The 23,133-nt window shown below is 35.5% G+C and overlaps 1 protein-coding gene across 3 annotated transcripts in view; it reads right to left on the bottom strand.

Annotated features, from left to right (window-relative positions):
• The window catches only part of LOC139144548 (vasodilator-stimulated phosphoprotein-like), a 59,244-nt gene that overhangs the window by 29,728 nt on the left and 6,383 nt on the right, over window positions 1-23,133 (bottom strand). The window contains exons 1-2 of one of the 3 annotated variants that reach the window (XM_070715254.1): window positions 8,973-9,133; window positions 190-355 (exon numbers count right to left, since the gene is read on the bottom strand). In XM_070715254.1, the coding sequence (XP_070571355.1) occupies window positions 190-355; window positions 8,973-9,034 (228 nt within the window). In that variant the 5' untranslated portion in view covers window positions 9,035-9,133. Of the gene's footprint in view, window positions 1-189; window positions 356-3,530; window positions 3,676-8,972; window positions 9,134-23,133 lie in introns of those variants that run through there. The other 2 variants (XM_070715255.1, XM_070715256.1) reach the window with 2 other exon arrangements.

Below are 23,133 nucleotides of genomic sequence, written 5' to 3'. Positions count from 1 at the left end.
AAATTCAAAGTCTGTTAGCAGCTTATGAATTTTCCAGTCCATCTGTCACATTTTATCAGTACCTTTATATTTTCATGATGTTCAGCTGTTTGCAATGATCTATTTGTATCACTGGCAAATACAGGTTCAAAGGTCACAGGTTTTTGTCTCAAGTAGCAGTAATTCAGGCTTATGTTTGTGTGTACTTACAGACTGATCAATTTTCAATCTTCCAACAACTCTGAAGGTGTTATTGACTGAATGGTGGTAGATGTGTACGCGTGATAAACCTCCAGTTCCACCGGATGGTATCCATTTCTTGTTACCTTCATCAAACAGCAAAACAGACGCCCATGTCTGACAGATTGATCTTTCACTGAAACAAAAACACAAACATCAAAATTTAATCAATGATTCAAGAACATTTTTGCACTAGTCACATAGTCTTTTGATTGACTCAGCATCTGCATAGGTACATCTCTGAAATATTATCAGGGAAAGAACAAGGCTTGTATAATGACTTGAATGAAAAGTTGAAGTAAAGAAAGATTTACTGAAAACAATCTTTACTTTCCATTTCAGAGCTACATCTAAATCAGATTTTGCAAAGTTAAAATACATAAGGAGAGACTGTGAAAACTGTCTTACTTGATGCCACAATCAGGTTATAATTTTAATTCATTTTATCAACAAGAAAGAATTTAGTCACCAGTATTTAGAATTTCCAGAAATAAATACAGATTGGAGCAATATACACATCTGGTTCACAAATTTGTGTATGATTTGCCGTCTCTGAGATTAATGATTGTAACATTCAAATAATGCACATTACAAGAGTATGAAATACTAGTATGTAAAGAACTGTTAAATAATTCACTTCACTGTTCTCTTTGTGCTTAAATGCTGTAGCTACATCTATTAAAAATTTTAACAAAGAAGAATGTTTAAGTATTGGATAGCATGCTGTAGGAACCATTTAAAATTAAATTGATGGGAAGTTTTATACTGCAGTAGAAACAGAAGAGTTGAGTCTATAACAAGTAGTGAACTACATAAAATATACCTTTCCTCACTTCCTGTTTCAACTAACTACTATATTGATTTTCAATTTACATCAAATTAAATTTTAGTGAACATTGATGACATCCCTGTTCATATTCAAGTCACTTCCCTTTGAACTTCAACAAAGACAAGCAGACAAAAACAAGCAGACACACGTGTCAGATGTATACGATAGGTAAAGCGCCCTCACCTGGCAGAAACAAGATATATAAGTCCATAAATTGTCCCTCCACCCATGTATGAGCATGACCAGTTTCCATTTGATTACAAAACCACATGTTGTATCACTAATAATGTTACAACTTATTAATCTCTACAGTAATATAACTCAAGCATTGTCAACATGACCTTGACCCTAATGATTTCAAATTCAATTTTGAATGTTTGACTTGACAATAAAACACGTAAAACACAACCATGAGACACTATGGAAAACACACTGTAGGGTCATCCAAGGAAACCATCTTACTTTGATATTGTAATGACATAGCTTACATGTGCATCAGTAGTATAATCAAGGATATGTATTTATTAATGTATCTTGGCTAAAATATCAAATGTTTGGTCATCTGCTACAAGGGAGGAAAATCAATGTATGACCTGAAACATCTAAACTACATGTACAACTCTCTGAAAACCTTCTATTTTTTTGTGAAATGTCAACTGAAAGACAGAATCCTTTGGTAAGAGGATGAAATGTAGAATCTCTGTATTACGTCAAACTGCCATTTACATACCATGGTATGAAGTATAATATTGCATATTGTGGGTGTAACTAGAATTCTCAGGTGAACAAATTTATATGTTATCTTGTATCTTGGGACACAGTACTGAAGCCAAATATTTTACTGACAGTAGTAACTAAGCTGGGACTGTTGAAGCGTGTAAGACAACTTCAAATCAGACAATGAAATTTTTTAAATTTAATTAATGGTGATTGGAAAATAAAAAAACGATGGTGACATCAGGAAATGAGGCATGGAGGAGAAAATAATACATTCATAAGACAATTAAGTACTGGTGTTTTTGTGTTATCACTCACTGCCTCTTTCAAATCAATCTGCTAGTCATGTACTGTGGGTTAGCTATAAATCATCAAACATAGTCATATCCTACATGTAGGTAGTCTAGTTTCTAGTCTCTATATTGTATTTGGGGCCCTGTGAAACCCTCTACACATGCACAGCTCTAGATTATGTCTTATCAGCAATAGTTTACTGTTTATAGATTGATATCATCAAAAGCTCAGGGTGATTTCACCAAGGCCATCATTATCTATGTAGTACACATTTTTGACATCCAGTGTAACAGACCAGTTCCTCTCTCAACAAATAACGACAACTCTTACAGATCAAAACACAAAGCAATTATAATTGTGAGTTTATGTCGACAACATTATCAAAATGAAGTATTTAATACTTCTGACACATCACTTTTATCATATAAAATCTTTTCTACCATTGCCATAGAGCCGCTGATCACAGAACTGTCATCCATTGTGTCACTCCCATTCCCTATCAACAAGTTTAAACATCCCTGGTGAAAACAATAGGCCTGTTCCAATTATTATAGCAGTAAAAAGGTTAAAATTCAAGTGTTCCAAAACAATTTTTTCCATGATGGTCAATCAACTGAATCAAATGACGACTTAAATCTCTCTGTTTAACAGCAAAACAGTCATTATCATTTGAATCAAAGTGTATCTCATTACATGATGACATGACCTAACCATTAACCAGATAACAGATAATATCTACTGACTATAAAGACAAATCACAGTCTTTATCAGCATGGACAAGACAAACAGTGACCAACCTTTTGGTTTGATAAATTAGTTTACAATTAACAACCCAGTACTGTTCTATGCAGTGGGCATGTAGAGTGTGCATTTTCAATCAACATAAATTCTGTGGATTCCATCAGATGAAATTAGATGCAGTGTGGGATTGCTATTTAACACATCAATGACACACGGACCAATCAGGTCATCCATGCCTCTCAGACAGTGTGACCTTGTGACCTTACATGGAATTTGTTGTGAGACTCCCTCAGTAACTCTTCACAAACAATTGGAAATTGTAAACCACAATAACAATAGCTCATTTTCAACGCTTTTTATCAGAAAATTCCATCAAATATATTTCACAGTGAATATGCTATGGCAAAAGTTCATATCACAAAATGTTTGTATATTTTGAAATCAATAATGTTACCATTTATGTCACTGGAAGACAATGCTGTATACAGCTGTATGTTTTAAATAGTTAGGTATCATTTAACATGTAACCATTCACATTAAAATACTTGCTGACGTTTATGAAAAAAGTAAGTTTCATTTCCCCTAGTTTGGCCCTCCTTTGAACATACTTGACATAGGTACATGCCCAACAGCTTGGTCAAGTCGTGTACTTACCACATATCGACTCACAGTTGTTCCTTTCTGTCAATTTTCACAAACAAATCAAATCATACATTCTAAAATCACTTACTAGTCATAATAATGCACTTCATGTTCAGCATCAGCATCTGTCCACGATGAACGCCGCATTGTGGCTAACAATGAAATGCAGATGACCTAACTCGGCTACAGAGAGCAAGACTGCAGCACAATGACTGAGTTGGCTTGAAATGTAACCCAATCACTTTCACACGATACTTTAAGACACTTGCCTCATCTATTTTATTAGGGCAGATTCATTTAAAATAGAGGCAACATACACTGCTACAATGTGACATTAACACATGTCGATTACTTCATACCTAACCCTAAAGTATATCATTTTAATATGAGTTATGGCTGACAAAAATTCTATTCCTGACCTGTTTTTTATCCTTGGAAGAGGAAACACTGATGCTTGATGCTGATTGGAATGAATTTTCAGCTCACTTTATAAACGAACACTGTGGCATAGATGCTGTACACATCTATGATGACTAACACATACCAGCTGTCATAAGTACATCCACTGATAGAATACAGTAAATGCAATTTTCTCACAAAATCTCATACAAAGTGTTAAAGAGTACTTCAATAATGTGGAGTGTACAGGTTTCTTTACACTAACATTTTGATAGGTTTGTCAATGATATTGTGAAAATTTACCATTGAAGCATGCATGCATAAAGGGGATATTAATTAATTGACCTTTGACTTTCAGTAGATGGAAATCCCAGGATGAAAATTCCATTCATCCATGATTAATTCTTTCTATCATTACAAAACTCAAAAGTCCTTTACCAATCTTTTTCATATGAATAATCAAAGGCGTTACACATGAAGTTATTTCATTTTCAATAAAATTTAGAAATACAGTTTTGCTGAGATTTGAGAAGATAGGTTACCAGTGTATGGTTTGGTAACCCTGGTAACATTTCTATCATAACCTAATTTGAAAGTATAGATATATATGTATGAGGAACCCTTTGTAAAGCATCAGCAAAAGCCAAATAGAATTTACCCGGGTACCGCCCATATTAAAAACACTAAAATACTAAAATCAGTGTATGATTGCCTCTATATCATTTCCACTGTTCATACCAGTAGCATTTGAGTACATTCACTATCCAAAAACAAGCATAACTTTCTATATCTGTGTACTAACCATATCGGTTCAGCAGGCTGACCTGAATTCTCTGTGGTCCACATTGCAATGTCTGCCATCTTAACCATTGCTTTACCAATACATTTACTTTTACTCTTACCACTCATGATGGACAGTTCAAATAAAATCTTGGAGGTGTAGTTACAAATACTTCTGATTCCATGTACATGTACCGGTACTAGACAAGGCATACAGTCATTCGCGGTATATGTACCAATATTCTTTATATTTCGTGGTACCTATCATTTATGGGCTGTTCTGATTGGCTATTGCCAGGTACAATTGCTGTACCACAATCTGTTGTACTCTGAAAATATGCAGCATGTGTTGCACATTTTGTTGGTATTTAGGTGAAAGTATTAAATGTATTGATGAGGTAGAAGTATTGTATGCCTGACATTTGCCTTTTGAAGGACACTCACATTTTTTACACATCTAACTACCAAAGACAGGTGATTTTCAACTCAACCAATGTCCTATACCATTGACATCATACAAGATATAGTAATATCTATGGTTTGAATCTTCTGTTATGCATATTTTGTGTTTGCATGATGTACTACTACATATTTTCAGGAGTTCATAATAAATCAACCATCTCTACCGGTATAATTGCACTAGATACTAGATTTTAAATGCCTTGTAAAATTTCTGTACTTCTCATAATAGCAAAGTTATTTACTGATATTCAATATTTGCTTTGGAACTTCACATTTTTGTGATAAATTTATGTTCAGTTATTCTTAGCTTGTGGATCAAAACTAGCATATTTAATATAACAGTACAAACTATTAAAGAACTATAAAAGCCATGATGTGATGTGATGTCAGTTAAATAAGCAAAACAGGATGAACACACTTTAATTGGTTCTGCTGTATCTCATTGGTTCTAAAGTGATTATTTCACGCAATGCATTAAAACATGGAGAATTTCAATTGCAATCAATTACTGTAAATGATGAGCAAATGACTGTATTTTAGTATAATCAGGTAAAGACGTAATCCTTAATTTCTGATTACATCACTTGATAAATAGAACTACGGCCAGTTTTTCATCCCATGGCGTGTACATATGAAGGGTTCTACAAACATATACTCCTATGACATTTGTGCAAATCAGTATGGGACATTCAAAGTGTGTCAAGATCTCTTCATAATTTTCACCAGATAGGCATTCCAGTAACTTGACTCATGACAAAATATTTTATTATCACCACTTTAAATATCCAGTAATCTGTACTGTATCCTGGTACAATTCAACACAGTTATATCAATTATTCTGCAATGATTTGATGACTGAGTGTTTACATTTGATTACAAACTGAGATCTTTTTGTAGCTTGGAAAATTTTGTAGATGGTTTTGGTGGATTCCATAAGTCCTGATTGATTTTTAAAATACAGTCAACTGTCAAGTGTGAATGGACTAGTGTGATGCCATAATGCGGTATTAAAAGTGGTACGGTATTGAAGGGGATTGGTCTAGGGACAGTATTAGAGGGGGTACATGTAGGTCTAGGGACAGTATTAGAGGGGGTGGGTCTAGGGACAGTACTAGAGGGGGTGGGTCTAGGGACAGTATTAGAAGGGTTAAGTGTAGGGACAGTATTAGAGGGGGTACATGTAGGTCTAGGGACAGTATTAGAGGGGGTGGGTCTAGGGACAGTATTAGAGGGGTTAGGTCTAGGGACAGTATTAGAAGGGTTAAGTGTAGGGACAGTATTAGAGGGTACATGTAGGTCTAGGGACAGTATCAGAGGGGGTACATGTAGGTCTAGGGACAGTATTAGAGGGGGTGGGTCTAGGGACAGTATTAGAGGGGTTAGGTCTAGGGACAGTATTAGAGGGGGTACATGTAGGTCTAGGGACAGTATTGAAGGGGGTCTAGGGCCAGTATTAAAGGGGGATCAATGAACAGAGAAAGTTGATCGAATTCTTTGATGGCAATTTATTTGCTGTTGGAACTGAAGTTAACAACCAAGTCTACGATAAACTAATTGTTTGTCTTTATTGGAATTGTGTAAACTGAAGGCACCATGATTGGACACTGCAAACAGAAATCGTCTTAAGAAGACCTCTAATCTGTTATCTAACATTGCAAGGTCTTGTTCTTTCTGAAGCATATCCTTGAGAGTGATGATTCAATGTTCTTTGGAAGATGACCTTGAATCTGACATTTGGAAAGATAGGCTTGACTGTACCGGTTGAATTGTAGATAGGGGTGCTTTATAATCAATGGATGTATTTGCAGATTGAGAAATGAATAAACTCTCAGTTCTAGAAATATTCTACATTAAATATTTATGAATGTGCCTACAGTTTCATTGTCTACATATACTTTGTTGTTTTAACAAATCCCAATACATTTCAAATTGAGAAATACTCCTGATATGATATCAATGGTAGACAATGGTGTCAGGCAAGATGAGGGGGAAATACAAAACAAATATTGGAGAAAAACAGGAAGACCATAATAGCAAACTGAGTATTTTTTTCCTTGGGAACTTGAAGAATATGGAAATAGAACACGAATGGGCTCTTTTCAAGTTAGAATGATCACTTGCTTGCAGATGCATGCACACTGTACATGTATGTGACTCTATGTTTGCAACATCTCTATACTTGAAAACATCAGATGTCAAATTGACAATGCAACAACATTTTTGGAAAGAAATATATGTTTGTAGAAGAGTTGGACATCAGCTTATCATTCTGTATGCAAGACATTGTACTCACATGATACACAATTATTACAATTTTTTCTCTGGCAAGAAAAGAAAAGAATCTAAATGAGAGAATATGCCATATGGCACACTGGTTTGTCTTGAAGAATATGTGGGAGTATGACTGAACTCCTGGTAAACTAGATGCAAACACATATGGAGGTATGATAATCCTGGTTCATAAGAATACCTTTTGTACTTCAAATGCAAGATATAAATAAAGAATTTGCTACTTATATAAAATATCAACAATCCAGAAATACCTAGCCTGAATACTTTGATAAGGAGTGGTCAGCCTGATTTGAGGAAATTCTTCTAAAATTAAATTGTGGTTTATAATCAGTGGGTTTTCCTCCATGTTCTGTCAAATATGTACAAGATGCGTTACTGATAGATTCAAGGTCCTCAATGGCATGGTAACACTGACTGTTTTCCTGTACTGTGGGCTGAGTTAGTTGCGTATTGACAGGAAGGGATGTGATGGCTTCAACTGATAGGAAATGAATGTACAAATTACAAGGCTTGGTACACCAGCAAGCCATTACACAGGATATGCATTGGACATTGTGAATATGTCAATACCCAGTCTGAACTACTTTGCATATCACATACATGACCTGGACTAGGACTGAATTTAATGATAATTACAAAGTTGTGAACAATGCCAGAAAACCTTTTAGTGACCTGAGCTATAGAGAGTCTACATCTATTCAGCTGATATGTCTAGCAGTTATCGGACAAAGACTTCAATAGAAAAATCTGCTTTTTGATATGTCCTCTTCTAAGTTTTATTTTTTCAGCCACTTTTAGTTTTCTGTTTAAGTTAAAAGATCAGATTTGTAAAGTGCAAGTGCAAATACATCTAAATTCCATGAATTAAACTATAAAACAGCCGTGGGGCCAGTAATGTTGGAAAGAGCATTTGTCAATGAGAACTATCATATTCAAGAGAATTCAGTCTGGCAGTTCAGTATATGAATCTGACTCAAAGCAGTGACACATCCCTTGCAGGTTTCTGACAAAAGAAATCAATTGGAAAGAATATCACCTTGTGAAAGTGGCATGTGAATCACTAGTTTGCATGTCTGTTAAAGGCCAGGTAGAATATCCACACTGTAAGGCATGGCAGATATCATGTCCTAATGTACGGTACACTACACTTGAATTTCAGAATGCCAGAAGCAAATACTACCGGTAGTTTGCACATGCTGCTAAGACATATTCCAGATGCAAGGTTAGCTGTTACCATGCACGCTGTGTCTTGCTCCCGAGAGAAAAATCATTTATATTGAATGTCATGTTGTTGGACTATCCAAGACCATTAGTGTAAAATCTGGCCTTGAGTGCATGAACAAAGCCCCATTATCCACAACACATGATGAACTCAAAAATTAAATTTCAAAAATAAATTTTGTGTCATTTAACGTCAGAATTCAGATAAAACATTTGTCATTTCCTGAATAGAATTGCACTTCTTAAGACTCAATAGACAAGCAAATGTGAATTAATGCTTTGATCATTACACGTGCTATTCCAATTTTCCATCTCAGAAATGCTATAAAGGCAAACATGAAATGAGAACAACATATTGAGAAAAACCTGCTCTCACCTATCCTCATCTGTATGACTTGGAGTTTCTGGTTCATGTTCGGTAATTCCTAAGGCAGACATAGTTCACAATGTTACTGTCTAGCAGTGGATGTATTCAGTGCGTAGTCCAAGTGTCTGACTATGCATTCTGAGTAAATTGAATAGAAATACTAAGCAGTAGCTGTGACATCATTGGCTGGCAAAGCAACCGCCTACCTTCTATTCAGTTGACCGGACAGATCTCAAAGATGACCTCCTACATCCTGAATACCAATCATTTTTAATTCACTATTTATATAAGACACATCCTTCTACCAAATGTGAAAACTAGTTTTTATGTTATCATTTCATGGCAGTAATACAACACCAACTTTCTAATGCCAGTTATTGCAAATAATCCATCATAAAAAACACATGTACAAGATATGAAATGAGATTTGATTTCTCATTTTAATTTTTCTCAGAATGACAAGGAAGTTGTATTTCTGATTGATGACATCTCTAAAGACATTCACATCCTCAAATTATTTTTTGCTATGACTACTGCAAATTTTGGACAGCAATTTTCACTAAACAGCAAAATATTTTTCTGTACCCGTATAATCAATCAGTTTGTGTTGCGACTTGGACCCATGGTATCAAGACATACATGTAAATACCAATATCACTGATACACAGCCACACCTCATAACTAGCTAGTTGAATTTGATGAACAGAACTTAAATAATCAATGAATTTGCAATTCAAATTACCGATATGTGCTGCATATTCCATTTGATTTTCTGCCTATACCCTTGTGAATAGTATGCACTTTTGAAATATCAAAAGCTACACTGCAAAACTGACCTTCAATTTACTACTTTTTGACATGTCTATATTTTTTTGACTTTTTTTTGCATATTAGAAGCAGAAACAAAAAAAATTCAATCACATAAGTTCTGATCAACAATTTTATAAATGATCAATATGCATGGACTACAATTTAAACAGGCTGTTTTTAAACAATCTGTTTTATGGAAGGTAAAGCAATGTTGAAATCAATAACTTTTTGCATGAGTACACACACTAGGTAAAATGTTATAGAAATTAAAAAGATTTCTGTATTGAAATAAGTATGCATAAAGCTGTTGTTGATAAACAAAGATGTTATATCGTAATATACATTAAACTTAAAATGGAACATAACAATTGTATGAAATTGAGTAAATGCTATTTTGACACAATTTACAAGAAATATTGAACATTAACTTGTAAGCTGATGACATCTGACACAAAGGTCATGACCTTCAAGCACATGAATCAGTACAGAGTAGAACAGTTTAATAACAACCAAAAGGCAGTATATTATGAAAGAAACACAAATATTTTACAGGGAAATGAATAGACAAGGCAGGCTACATCAAAGTAAATGAGAATGTAAGAAAGCAACAATTATCATGTTAGATCACTTGTTCTCTATCAGAAAATGACACATGTAACAGAAATAGACACCTGTTAACTTGAATGAAGTCTGAAGTGGTCACAGGTGGTGGGTTTTTTTATAGCCCCCTGACAGAGCAACTATGGTACATCAGTGATATGTGAATGATATACTGTAGTGATCCTAATTGTGGGTTCAAGTTTGTACAGACAAGCCGGCCAGAATTTAATGTTCATTTCAAGTGACCTTTCACAAAAGTGGCCTACATATGAAAGCAGTTTAAACACACTGAGACCACAGATCACATCAAGGTCACACAATAACCATCAATCACAGTGTCACACAGAACAGCATGAACACGGAAGAAGGAAAGTAGACAACTTTTTCCTCTTCCGGGTAGTACATGTATCTATCACGTGTCAGTCACTGAATAGATTTTCACCGAATAGATTCTACACACTTTAAATAAAATACCACTTCAGGCAGTTTTAAAGTGAAATGTTAGACTGCTCATTCAAGATGGAAGTTAATATTATTGATTAAAAGCTACTTCACACATAGCAACTTAGAGACTACTGGGCATTCAAGACATGAATAACTAATGTAAACAAATTTTAACAACAGTGGTAATAATAGGATATAACATAATCAACTCTATCACCATATGAAAACAAATCAAATATTTTTAACTCCACAATCACAATATCTTGGGTGTGGACTGATGTGGAAATTGATAGTCTCTGCACCTTACCTGAACTTCGTATTTTTATTTGTTCAGAAACAATAAATATTTTTACGATTGCATATCATTAAAAACTGTAAAACATCATTCATTTGGAACCTAACGTTACCAAATGATGGACAGATCCTTGACAATAATGTGCATTCCTCAGTGTTTATATTCCCAAGTGAATATGACACATCATTGCACTGAATACAATGTTATCTGTTTTTAACATCACTCTTCCACAGTCTTGTTTTGACATCACTTTATCAAATAAAACACAGCAAGAACAGAGCTGATTCATGATGGCGTTGGAGCTTTATCATTAATTTGCAACAATAATTTGTACGAGAATTTTGGAAATGAATATAACAAGAATCATAGAAATAGGGCCAAAGTGCCTGAAGCTACTATAGACATGGATACAAAATTAAGTATTTCCTGACTGTATGAAATTATCTCACTAAGGTCATCCTAGGGATCTGTAAACCAAATATTAAAGCTGTCTGACCAGCGGTTTTGAAAAAACAAGCGACCCAACAGTCGACAGAGCTCTGCTGTGTTATGTAGAGAATAACTTTTTGTGACACATGTATTGATGAAGAAGGTGGATATCTTTGATAGCTCATTTCAGGATGGCCTGACCAAAAATGGCAAAATTAGCTGCAAAAATACAAAATTGAAGATTTCATCATAATTTCAATATATTACATTAAGATAAAGCCTAGGAACCTGTATACCAAATATCAAAGCTATCAGATGAGTAACTTTTGAGAAACAAATATTTTGACCAAAAATTGCAAAAATTGACCAAAAAATACAAAAATTGAAGATTTCATCAAATTTCAATATATCACACTAAGACAACCCCTAGGAACCTGTATACCAAATATCAAAGGCATCAGACAAGTAGTTTTTGAGAAACACATTTTTTGACCAAAAATGGCAAAAATTACACCAAAAATACAAAATTGCAGATTTCATCATATATTCAATATATCATATTTAGTTCATCTGTAGGAACCTGTATACCAAATATCAAAGCTGTCAGACAAGCGGTTTTGATAAAATAAAGTTTTGACCAAAAATGACCAAAAAATTCCTTAAAATACAGATTTGCATATTTCATCACAATTTGAACAAATCTAAGTGGGTTATACCTAGGGACCTGTATACCAAATAACAAAGCTCTCTGACCAGCGGTTATGAAGAATAAGATTTTTTACCAAAAACACCTTTTTGGCACTAATTTGTATATTTTCAACAATATCAAAAAATTTAAAAAAAAAAGTTTCTCAAAATCATATATTTCATCTACACAACAAATATCAAATCAGTAAGTACTGCGGTTCTCAAGATATTTGAGTGGACGGACGCCTCACAAACGGACATACATACATACATGTACATACATACATACATACAGACTGATGACGGACACCGGATGGATAACCATCCCAATAGCTTCTATAGACTATAGTCTATAGTAGCTAAAAATGGTCCTTTGATACCACTGATTATCATGAATGAAAAGTTGGATAAGAATTGTACGTCACAAATTACGGTATGAGCAGTGGTGGTAATAAAGACAGGTGACTATTGGCAGCCGTAAATTGCTATATCTTTGATCAGAACTACAATCACTATCACAGCTATTGTAATATGAAAACAATATCAATGCAATATGTAATACCATTTCTACCATAGTCTAGATATTAAATTAACTTATATTACTTTTTTCACTTTCCTCCATTATTAGTGTTGAAGTGGAAAATGAACTGTTGTCTCTAACATATAATACAGATATTAACTTTTCAATATTCAACAATTCAATGGTAGCGATTCATGTCTGGAATTGTTTGCACCAGAGCAAACCACAATCTTTTATTTTAGAATAAACTATTTTGAAAAAAATACCGTCAATGACGCTGTTACTTCTCTAATTGTGTGGCCAGGTCAGGTAATTGGTTGTTGGCATGGAGTTGTTGGTAAATAGTTGATGATGTAGGGGCATGAGGTGGGATATGGACCCAAAGAACCCAAAAGATGATTAAATACATCAGTCAAAAAAATTCTAAGCTACAGTATAAACTGCCTAAAGATAGTTCAATGTGGGAAAAAGTTAAATAATTCAGAAATAAGAATTCACAGTGCAAAATAGTAATGACGCACTTCCTTACTGACCTGAGTGCATGTGAAATACACAACCTGGCATCTGTAAATTAAATGTATACCAAGTGATCATTTTAAGTCATTTTAACTGTTTTTAATGGATTTTCCAAAGAGTCCTGTGAAAATGATGAAAAACGCTTATCTGGTCTTGTGTTTGTATAACCTCATGGCTGATAATTGTCATAGTATTGAAAAAAAATTGAAAGTGAGAAATTACTGTTTTTAATAGGCATATTTTCCTTGAAATACATGACCGTGTAAAGAATATATGCTAAAAGTGTTTAAGAGTAAATTTCTTTTTAAAAAATAATTTAATCTGTGACCAAAGGATTTTTATTCTTTGAGTTTACAAATTCAAACATTGCAATTTGTTCAATCATCTTGTGCAGTGCAAAATTTATAAAATGACTGAAAAACAAAAAAAATTGGCAGAATTACAGTCTTTGTGATGTAAAATTATGGGTTGACATCACGATAACTGTTAATCTGTTTGAAGTACTAATATACTATAATTTAAAAAAGAAAAGTTCATGCAGAAACGGTAAAATATATTGTCAGCAATGTAGTGTTAAAATGACTTTACATCAAAATATGCCTTTGCTGGATACCAAATATATAGGGCGAAATATTAAATCAGCCATGTTCAGCAAAATCCACACAACAGCATTGATCCTTTTCTAATTTGATTTGATTTGCTCATGTTATCCTTGTATGACAGTCAGTACAATATGGAACTTGAACACAACACAGTGAATAAGTATGCTGTAAATGAAATGGTGTGGCTGCATCCACATGCAGCAATAGGAGTGCCTTTGTCTCTCACCCCTCATTTCCAACCTGTCCCATCCCTGAAAAATAGCGTCAATGACACTGTAGCTCCCATCCTGGACTATTTAGTGTTTGTTCTCTGGTCAGATATTTGAACATGTGTGAAAGGGATAAAGTGCATGAAGTGAAATACTTAAATGAAATGTACTGGAGACAGTGAAATATGTTTAATGTAATTATTCAGAATATAAAATGGAAAAAATACAGAATTAGATATATCGAATACTGTGATACAACCATTAACTCAACAAGTCATTTACAATGACATAGTCCCCACTTGTAATAGGAGTATTAGTCTTGATGGGGCAGGAAAATGTGGTCATTAAGAAGTATCACTGGAGTGTATATGTTGAGATCTATGGGCACATAGGTCTATGTCGTTGTTCCCAATTTGAAACACATGAGGCATGTCTAAGATATGGTTCTAAATCGGGAAAAAAGATCAGACCTCTAGCAGTATTGGCCAGCCAAGAAATACATATGTGCATTATAAATGAGGTACAAGATGTGACATCTTAAGGTCTAATATGCTATCAAAATTGGAGGGTATAGAACTTGTGGTCACTGAAATATGCATATATATGTATAATCAAGGTCAAAGGTCATCGAGGTCACATGACATTTTGAAAAAAAAAATTATATTGCTAATTAATCCCTACATGCCAAAAAAATCAGATACGGATAGTTTTCAATCGGATTCGAACCCACAACATACGGCATCAGTCGCCTAGCTGAGAGGCCAGAGACAGAACCACTTGGCTAAATCTCCACTCCCAAAAAAGAGTGGTTCAATAGCCGGCTAAGTTGTTACATTTTTCTGACTGAGACCGCTCAACACGTTGTAGAGTTCGTGAAGCACTCACGCACGCATGCTCACTATCATACATCTCACATACACACTTTATCGAAGCGAAGAAACGAATTTCATCGCTTTAACTGGGCGAACGATAACCTCGGGGACAATTCTGTCCGACCAGCAGTGTTACCAACCCAGGATAGAAAATACGGATAGTTTTCAATCGGATTCGAACCCACAACAGATCTCTAGCTCTATTCGCTTGCCCAGAATTAGATGTGTACATAATTAATGAGGTAAAGCGTGTGTTGTCATAAGGTCTCCCATCCTACTAAATACAAAGGACATAGCACTTGTGGTTACTTATTTATTGACATAAACATATATTTTAGGTAAAAGGTCATCGAGGTCACATGACATTTGGTCAAAAAATTTCTCTCCTATAGTTATCCCTATACACCAAAATCAGACATCCAGCTCTATTGGCTCGCTCAGAATGACATATGTGCATAATTATTGAGGTACAGTATGTGGCGTCATAAGGTGTCCAATCATACCAAACATGAAGGATGTAGCACTTGTGGTTACCGGTTATGGAAAAATATGTATATTTGAGGTCAAAGGTCACCGACGTCACGTGACATTTTGTCAAAAAAATTGTTTTGCTAAGTTATCCCTATATACCAAATATCAGACCTCTAGCTCTATTGGCTCGCTCAAAATTAGATATGTGCATAATTAATGAGGTACAATATGTGGCGTCTTAAGCTTTCCCATCATACATACATGAAGGGTGTAGCACTTGTGGTTACTGAGTTATGGACAAATATGTATATTTGAGGTCAAAGGTCACCTAGGTCACGATCAGACCTCTAGCTCTATCGGCTCGCTCAAAAGTAGATATGCGGCATAATTAATGAGGTACAATATGTGGCGTCATAAGGTGTCCCATCATACCATACATTAAGGCTGAAGCACTTGTGGTTACTGAGTTATGGACAAATATGTATATTTGAGGTCAAAGGTCACCTAGGTCACGATCAGACCTCTAGCTCTATCGCTCGCTCAAAAGTAGATATGCGCATAATTGCTGAGGTACAATATGTGGCGTCATAAGGTCTCCCATCATACCATACATTAAGGCTGAAGCACTTGTGGTTACTGAGTTATGGACAAATATGTATATTTGAGGTCAAAGGTCACCGAGGTCACGTGACATTTTGTCAAAAAAATTGTATTGCTAAGTTATCCCTATATACCAAAAATCAGACCTCTAGCTCTATTGGCTCGCTCAAAATTAGATATGTGCATAATTAATGAGGTACAATATGTGGCGTCATAAGGTGTCCCATCATACCATACATGAAGGTTGTAGCACTTGTGGTTACTGAGTTATGGACAAATATGTATATTTGAGGTCAAAGGTCAAAGGTCACGTGACATTTTGTCAAAAAAATTGTTTTGCTAAGTTATCCCTATATACCAAAAATCAGACCTCTAGCTCTATTGGCTCGCTCAAAATTAGATATGCGCATAATTAATGAGGTACAATATGTGGCGTCATAAGGTGTCCCATCATACCATACATGAAGGCTGTAGCACTTGTGGTTACTGAGTTATGGACAAATATGTATATTTGAGGTCAAAGGTCACCGAGGTCACGTGACATTTTGTCAAAAAAATTGTATTGCTAAGTTATCCCTATATACCAACAAGTCATCGTTGATGACACAGTCCCCACTTGTTAATGGGTATTTTGATTACAGGTCCTCAGAGAGGATAGAGTCCTCTTCATTAGGTCTGTGATAAAAATACTTTTGAATGAATTCGCTTGATACATGTCTGAGTTACGGTTCAGGACATGAAAAAAATCGTAACAAAATGGTCGCACAGTGGCCATATTGGATCGCATCACAAAACAAATTGATGTGCATAGCTATGACATTGGTCGATGTCCTTGTACCAACTTTGAATAAAATTGGTCGAAACATGCGGATATGCCTGAGAAATGGCTCTGTACATGAAAACATCGTAATAAAATGGCCGCCTGGCGGCCATATTTGATCGTATCACAAAACAGATTGACATGCATATGTATGACATAGGTCAATGTCCTTGTACCAACTTTGAATAAAAACGGTTGAGATATGCCGGAGTTATGGCTCTGTACATGAAAAAATCGTAATAAAATGGCCGCAGAGCGGCCATTTTGGATTGTATCACAAAACAGAATTGCCGTGCACAGCTATGACATTTGTCAATAAGCTTGTACAACTTTGAATAAAAATCGGTTGAAACGTGCCTGGGTAATGGCTGTGTACATGAAAAAATCGTAATAAAATGGCCGCCTGGCGGCCATATTGGATTGTATCACAAAACAAATTGACGTGCATATCTATGACATTGGTCAATGTCCTTGTACCAACTCTGAATAAAATCGATTGAAACATGCCTGAGTAATGGCTCTGTACATGAAAAAATCGTAATAAAATGGCCGCCTGGCGGCCATATTGGACCATATCACAAAACAAATTGACGTGCATATCTATGACATTGGTCAATGTCCTTGTACCACTTTTGAATAAAATCTGTTGGAACATGCCTGAGTTATGGCTGTGTACATGAAAAAATCGTAATAAAATGGCCGCCTGGCGGCCATATTGGATCGTATCACAAAACAAATTGACGTGCATATGTATGACATAGGTCAATGTCCTTGTACCAACTTTGAATAAAACGGTTGAGATATGCCTGAGTTATGGCTCTGTACATGAAAACATCGTAATAAAATGGCCGCCTGGCGGCCATATTGGATCGTATCACAAAACAGATTGACGTGCATATGTATGACATAGGTCAATGTCCTTGTACCAACTTTGAATAAAATCTGTTGGAACATGCCTGAGTTATGGCTGTGTACATGAAAAAATCGTAATAAAATGGCCGCCTGGCGGCCATATTGGATCGTATCACAAAACAAATTGACGTGCATCTGTATGACATATGAAGTAATCCTTGTACCAAGTTTGAATAAAATCGCTCCAGGCATCTCAGAGATATCTGCGTGAACGGACGGACGGACGCACGCACGCACGGACGGACGCACGCACGGACATGACCAAACCTATAAGTCCCCCCGGACGGTGTCCGTGGGGACTAAAAATCAGACCTCTAGCTCTATTGGCTCGCTCAAAATTAGATATGCGCATAATTAATGAGGTACAATATGTGGCGTCATAAGGTGTCCCATCATACCAAATATGAAGGGTGTAGCACTTGTGGTTACTGAGTTATGGACAAATATGTATATTTGAGGTCAAAGGTCACCGAGGTCACGTGACATTTTGTCAAAAAAAATTGTATTGCTAAGTTATCCCTATATACCAAAAATCAGACCTCTAGCTCTATTGGCTCGCTCAAAATTAGATATGCGCATAATTAAGGAGGTACAATATGTGGCGTCATAAGGTGTCCCATCATACCATACATGAAGGCTGTAGCACTTGTGGTTACTGAGTTATGGACAAATATGTATATTTGAGGTCAAAGGTCACCGAGGTCACGTGACATTTTGTCAAAAAAATTGTTTTGCAAAGTTATCCCTATATACCAAAAATCAGACCTCTAGCTCTATTGGCTCGCTCAAAATTAGATATGCGCATAATTAATGAGGTACAATATGTGGCGTCATAAGGTGTCCCATCATACCATACATTAAGGCTGTAGCACTTGTGGTTACTGAGTTATGGACAAATATGTATATTTGAGGTCAAAGGTCACCGAGGTCACGTGACATTTTGTCAAAAAAATTGTATTGCTAAGTTATCCCTATATACCAAAAATCAGACCTCTAGCTCTATTGGCTCGCTGAAAATTAGATATGTGCATAATTAATGAGGTACAATATGTGGCGTCATAAGCTGTCCCATCATACCATATATGAAGGGTGGTAGCACTTGTGGTTACTGAGTTATGAACAAATATGTATATTTGAGATCAAAGGTCATCAAGGTCACATGACATTTTGTCAAAATATCTGAGATATCTGAGTGAATGGATGGACTCACGGATGGACGAACAGACGGACATGACCCAATCTGTAAGCTCACTGGACTTCATCCCTGGGGACTAAAAATTGTGTCACTGCATCCTTTTTGCAATATGAATACGATGAGAAACTAAATTTTTATTTTTCATTGCCTTATACATGGGAGTCCATGGAGATCTGCCTTATACATGGGAGTCTATGGACGTGTAAACTAAAAATATGCAAATTTCACCACGATTTGCCCAAATTTGGGAAAGGTCACTCCTATGCACTTCCATACCAAGTTTCAAATCAATCAGACTTGTGGTTTCAGAGAAGAAGATTTTTTGACCAAAAATGGGAGAAAATTACAAAAAAATTCATGAAAAATAGCAAGTCCAAGATACTGACCCAAGATGTGCACAATCATTTCATGTCAGCCCAAAGTACTTACATGCTAATTTTTCATGTAATCTGCTCAGTGGTTATTGAGTTTTTTCAATTTTGACTGTTTTTACATTTTTCACTTAATTTGCATATTTTTGGCAATGACAACTTCATTTGAACAAAATCTCATCTACAGCCCATCATCCATGTACACACCAAATATCAAGATGAAATGTACAGCGGTTTTGGAGTTTTTGATGTTGACGGACAGACATACAGACATACAGACATACAGACACACAGACATACAGACATACAGACATTTCCCTAGCCTATAAGAATAGCTTCCATTGCCATATATACATATGGCTATGGGAGCTAAAAAATAGTTTGGTCTTATATTTATAATGTTAATAATTTCTGTATTTGTTAAATTGTGCGCATCTCAAAAACTTTTGATCATAAACATTTTCATTGTTTTTTATAGCTGACCAGTCAGTTAACCTGTTTATTTTGAATATTTGCGCATTTTTCCTCAGTATTTGACATTTTCAGAATACCTTCTTATTCAATTTGTCATTTTCTAAAAGTTTAAATGCTCCATTGTGTGGTCAAGCTTTCCACAAGCATCAAATGTGGTACTTCATATAGGAAGGTCTGCCTCTAGAGGGCGGGCATCATGAATAGTGTTTGTTGGTTAATTCCTCCACGTAAACTTCTGATTGTACTGTAAACATTGAACATGGCCGACGTCCGATTTTCCTGTCTAAAACTTTCACTCATTTTCGTTCATATGACTCTGAAACTCCAGGAAACGATTGGGAAGAAAGGGTTATCTTGAAATATTGAGGTACTCGCCGATATTTTGCAAAATTAAATGAGAAAAATGCAAGGAAAATGCCGACAGGCTTACACAATGACAGTTTTCAGACTCGCGGAGGCATATGATCATCTCTGCAGATTATGCAACAGGCCAAGATCACGTGAGGCCATGAGGGGATATCCACGCAACTCAGTACCAAACACTAGCGCTCACAGAGTGAGCAAACACAAAGTGAGTACCCTTACGTCAGCTCAGTAGTCTGTAATAGATTGTAGTCAACTAAGAAACCTTGGAGAAAGGCTTAACACTGTGCTATGCCGCTAAGTCTCTTTTGATTTTTGTCATAGCTCAAAATCGTTCTCCCACACCTCAACCTGAGCCATGAAACACCCCCACCAGTTTATGATATAGACCCATCACAATAGCATGACGTCAACGGATCTTGACAGACGGAAGTCTAGACGGAAGTATCTTGACAGAAGCTACTGGTTTTCAACTCTAATACCTTCTCTGTCTATAAATAGACACGAGAAGGTAAAAACTAAATGAAACCATTCATAGAATCTTTGCAATGTTGACTAACAATTTCTTGATTTAAATTTGTAAAACAATTGCTGATTGGTCCAATGACTTCATCACTGGTTAACAAGGAAACTACGAACAATTATGAATGCTACTGTCTATGTGTGCACTGTTCACATTGTACTCTGATCCATACAAGCTACATGCAAAATCAATTATGCATGCAAAGAAATACCGTATAATACATTGATGGAATCTGCAGATGAATTTCACTTGAATTACCTGTAATTCACATCAAATTAAACATGTACAAAGTGTTACATGTACAGGAAAGCCTTTACAAAACCAAAACAGTAGTTTAGCCTTCAAACCTGATCATGTCAGTGTATGTTCTCTAGCATACAACTCTGTTATCTCCTGAAATGGATCTGTTCCTGTGAAGTCAAAGACAGGAAATATAACTTCTCTTCAAATTTCCAACCAACAAACATTGCTATTCCATGCTAACTTCAGCTCAACTTGAATATAAAAGCCTAGGGAACAGTTATTTTTCCATAGATTAAATCAAATCTTGGAATGGTTAGTTGCCACAGATCAACTCCAAATTTTTTTGACAGTGTCTGATTAATGAATGCTTACATTTACAGTTCCTCAGATAGTGACTCTTTTGTTTGTATAATTCTGCATGATGCTGGAAAGAATTAACACATAATCAGAATAAACAGAATAATTATGTATATCACAAATCTACTGTAAGTCTACAAGTAAATAAAATTATTGCAAGATACCCGTCATCTTTGCTAGTACTGTACACAAAGATGTCAGATGGTATCAAGATATTTTATATCACAAATAGGAGGATATCTGTTACATCTATGAGTCATCTTAAATGTCTTGTCATTTATTCTTTTTGCACAATAATATCATGTGTAGGTCACAGTTCTTTCATCCTGTCACCTCCATGGTTTAACCCAATTGTTTAATAAGGCAAAGTTGGATGCCTACAATGGGGTATAGGGATGTAAGGGTTATGAGACTACATCACAGATAACTCTATACAAAACACTGATACATGTCTATCTAGTATTCAGTTTATCCTTTGAACAGGTTTCCTGTACTAGAGGAATAGCATTGAGGTCACAAGGTCATCTTTTGTATTGATGCAAACAAGCACGTCTGCTATGTCTGCATCCACATAAAAAAGCTACAAATCATTGGTAGTGATGTCAGTTGTCCGGTATATCAAGAATATATTCCTAGTGGTAGACAGTGCATTGGTAATGGGTGGTACAGGTGTTCATACGTTGTAGTATTAGTTGCTAGTGCTTTGGGGTGTCTGTGACAGTTTTATTCAAATGTCAGCTATAGAAATGTACTTGATTAAAAAAAGTATTTGGTGTTTAATAGTCAGATGTTTTAGTCATGTCTTGTAATTGATTCTATACATTCAAATGATACAGAGTAGCGAGGAGACATGCCATTATCAAGCCATATCATCCTGACTTAATAATAGTGACTCATCCATACAGCAATGAAATATCAATTACAATTTTTTAAATGTGATATAATGTGCAATTATACACCAAATCAATGAAATCTTTTAATTTTTCTGAGCTAATACACCATCAGTAAGAGAATTTCCAGCTATCACTATGATACAATCATATCCAATGCTACTTTGTGTCTGGCAGATCAATTGAACTGCTGTTTCTAGCTTGGAGTCCAATACCAAGTCAGTGATGCATGCCACAAAGCCACAACACCTACAACATCCTCATCTGCTGAGTAGAAGCAGAACTGACATAACCACATTATCCTTTCTTTGAAAATGAAAAGAACTTTGTACAAAATAACTTCTCATTACACTCTAACTCAGGTAAAGAACTTGAATTCTCGAGGACATGCAGTGATTGCATGAAGAATGCGTTGTTTTCAGCCTTGAAAGTATTATTTATTAAATGGTGATAACCTGGATATGATATTTCATTGGTAATGTCACAACACTATGTAAGAATGCCCAACATTGTTGTTAGTCTGGAAGGATATCATGTCATTCCATTTATTTTGTCATCTACCGGTATTATACTGTCTCTGCAGAATTACCAAAAACAGATTTTCAAAGTAGACTACCTTGACTTGAGTTTCAACAACCATCATGATGAATAAAGAAAGTATATCTTGATCACAGTGCCTGGTTCCAGTGTTAGCATTGATTGAAACCTGTATATGATATCTGACTCCATACCCTGGACATAAATACACATAGAACTCAGACTGTAGTCCAAATTCTAGACATCTACAGTACATCAAAGTTTTGTATGGGTCATTAACTACAAATATTGCTGAGCACATACATGTACATCCATTGCTGAGCACGTACATCCATGTACAAGAGTAATGGGATTTGGTTTTGACTCTTTGAGTCAACAAGTATAAACACAAGGTAGTGTAGATTTACAGTATAATACAAACTTGTGAACT

Source organism: Ptychodera flava, chromosome 11 (assembly GCF_041260155.1).
Source record: "Ptychodera flava strain L36383 chromosome 11, AS_Pfla_20210202, whole genome shotgun sequence".
NCBI lineage: Eukaryota > Metazoa > Hemichordata > Enteropneusta > Ptychoderidae > Ptychodera > Ptychodera flava.
Note: the sequence above shows the minus strand (reverse complement) of the source record. Positions and strands in the feature narration are given on the sequence as shown.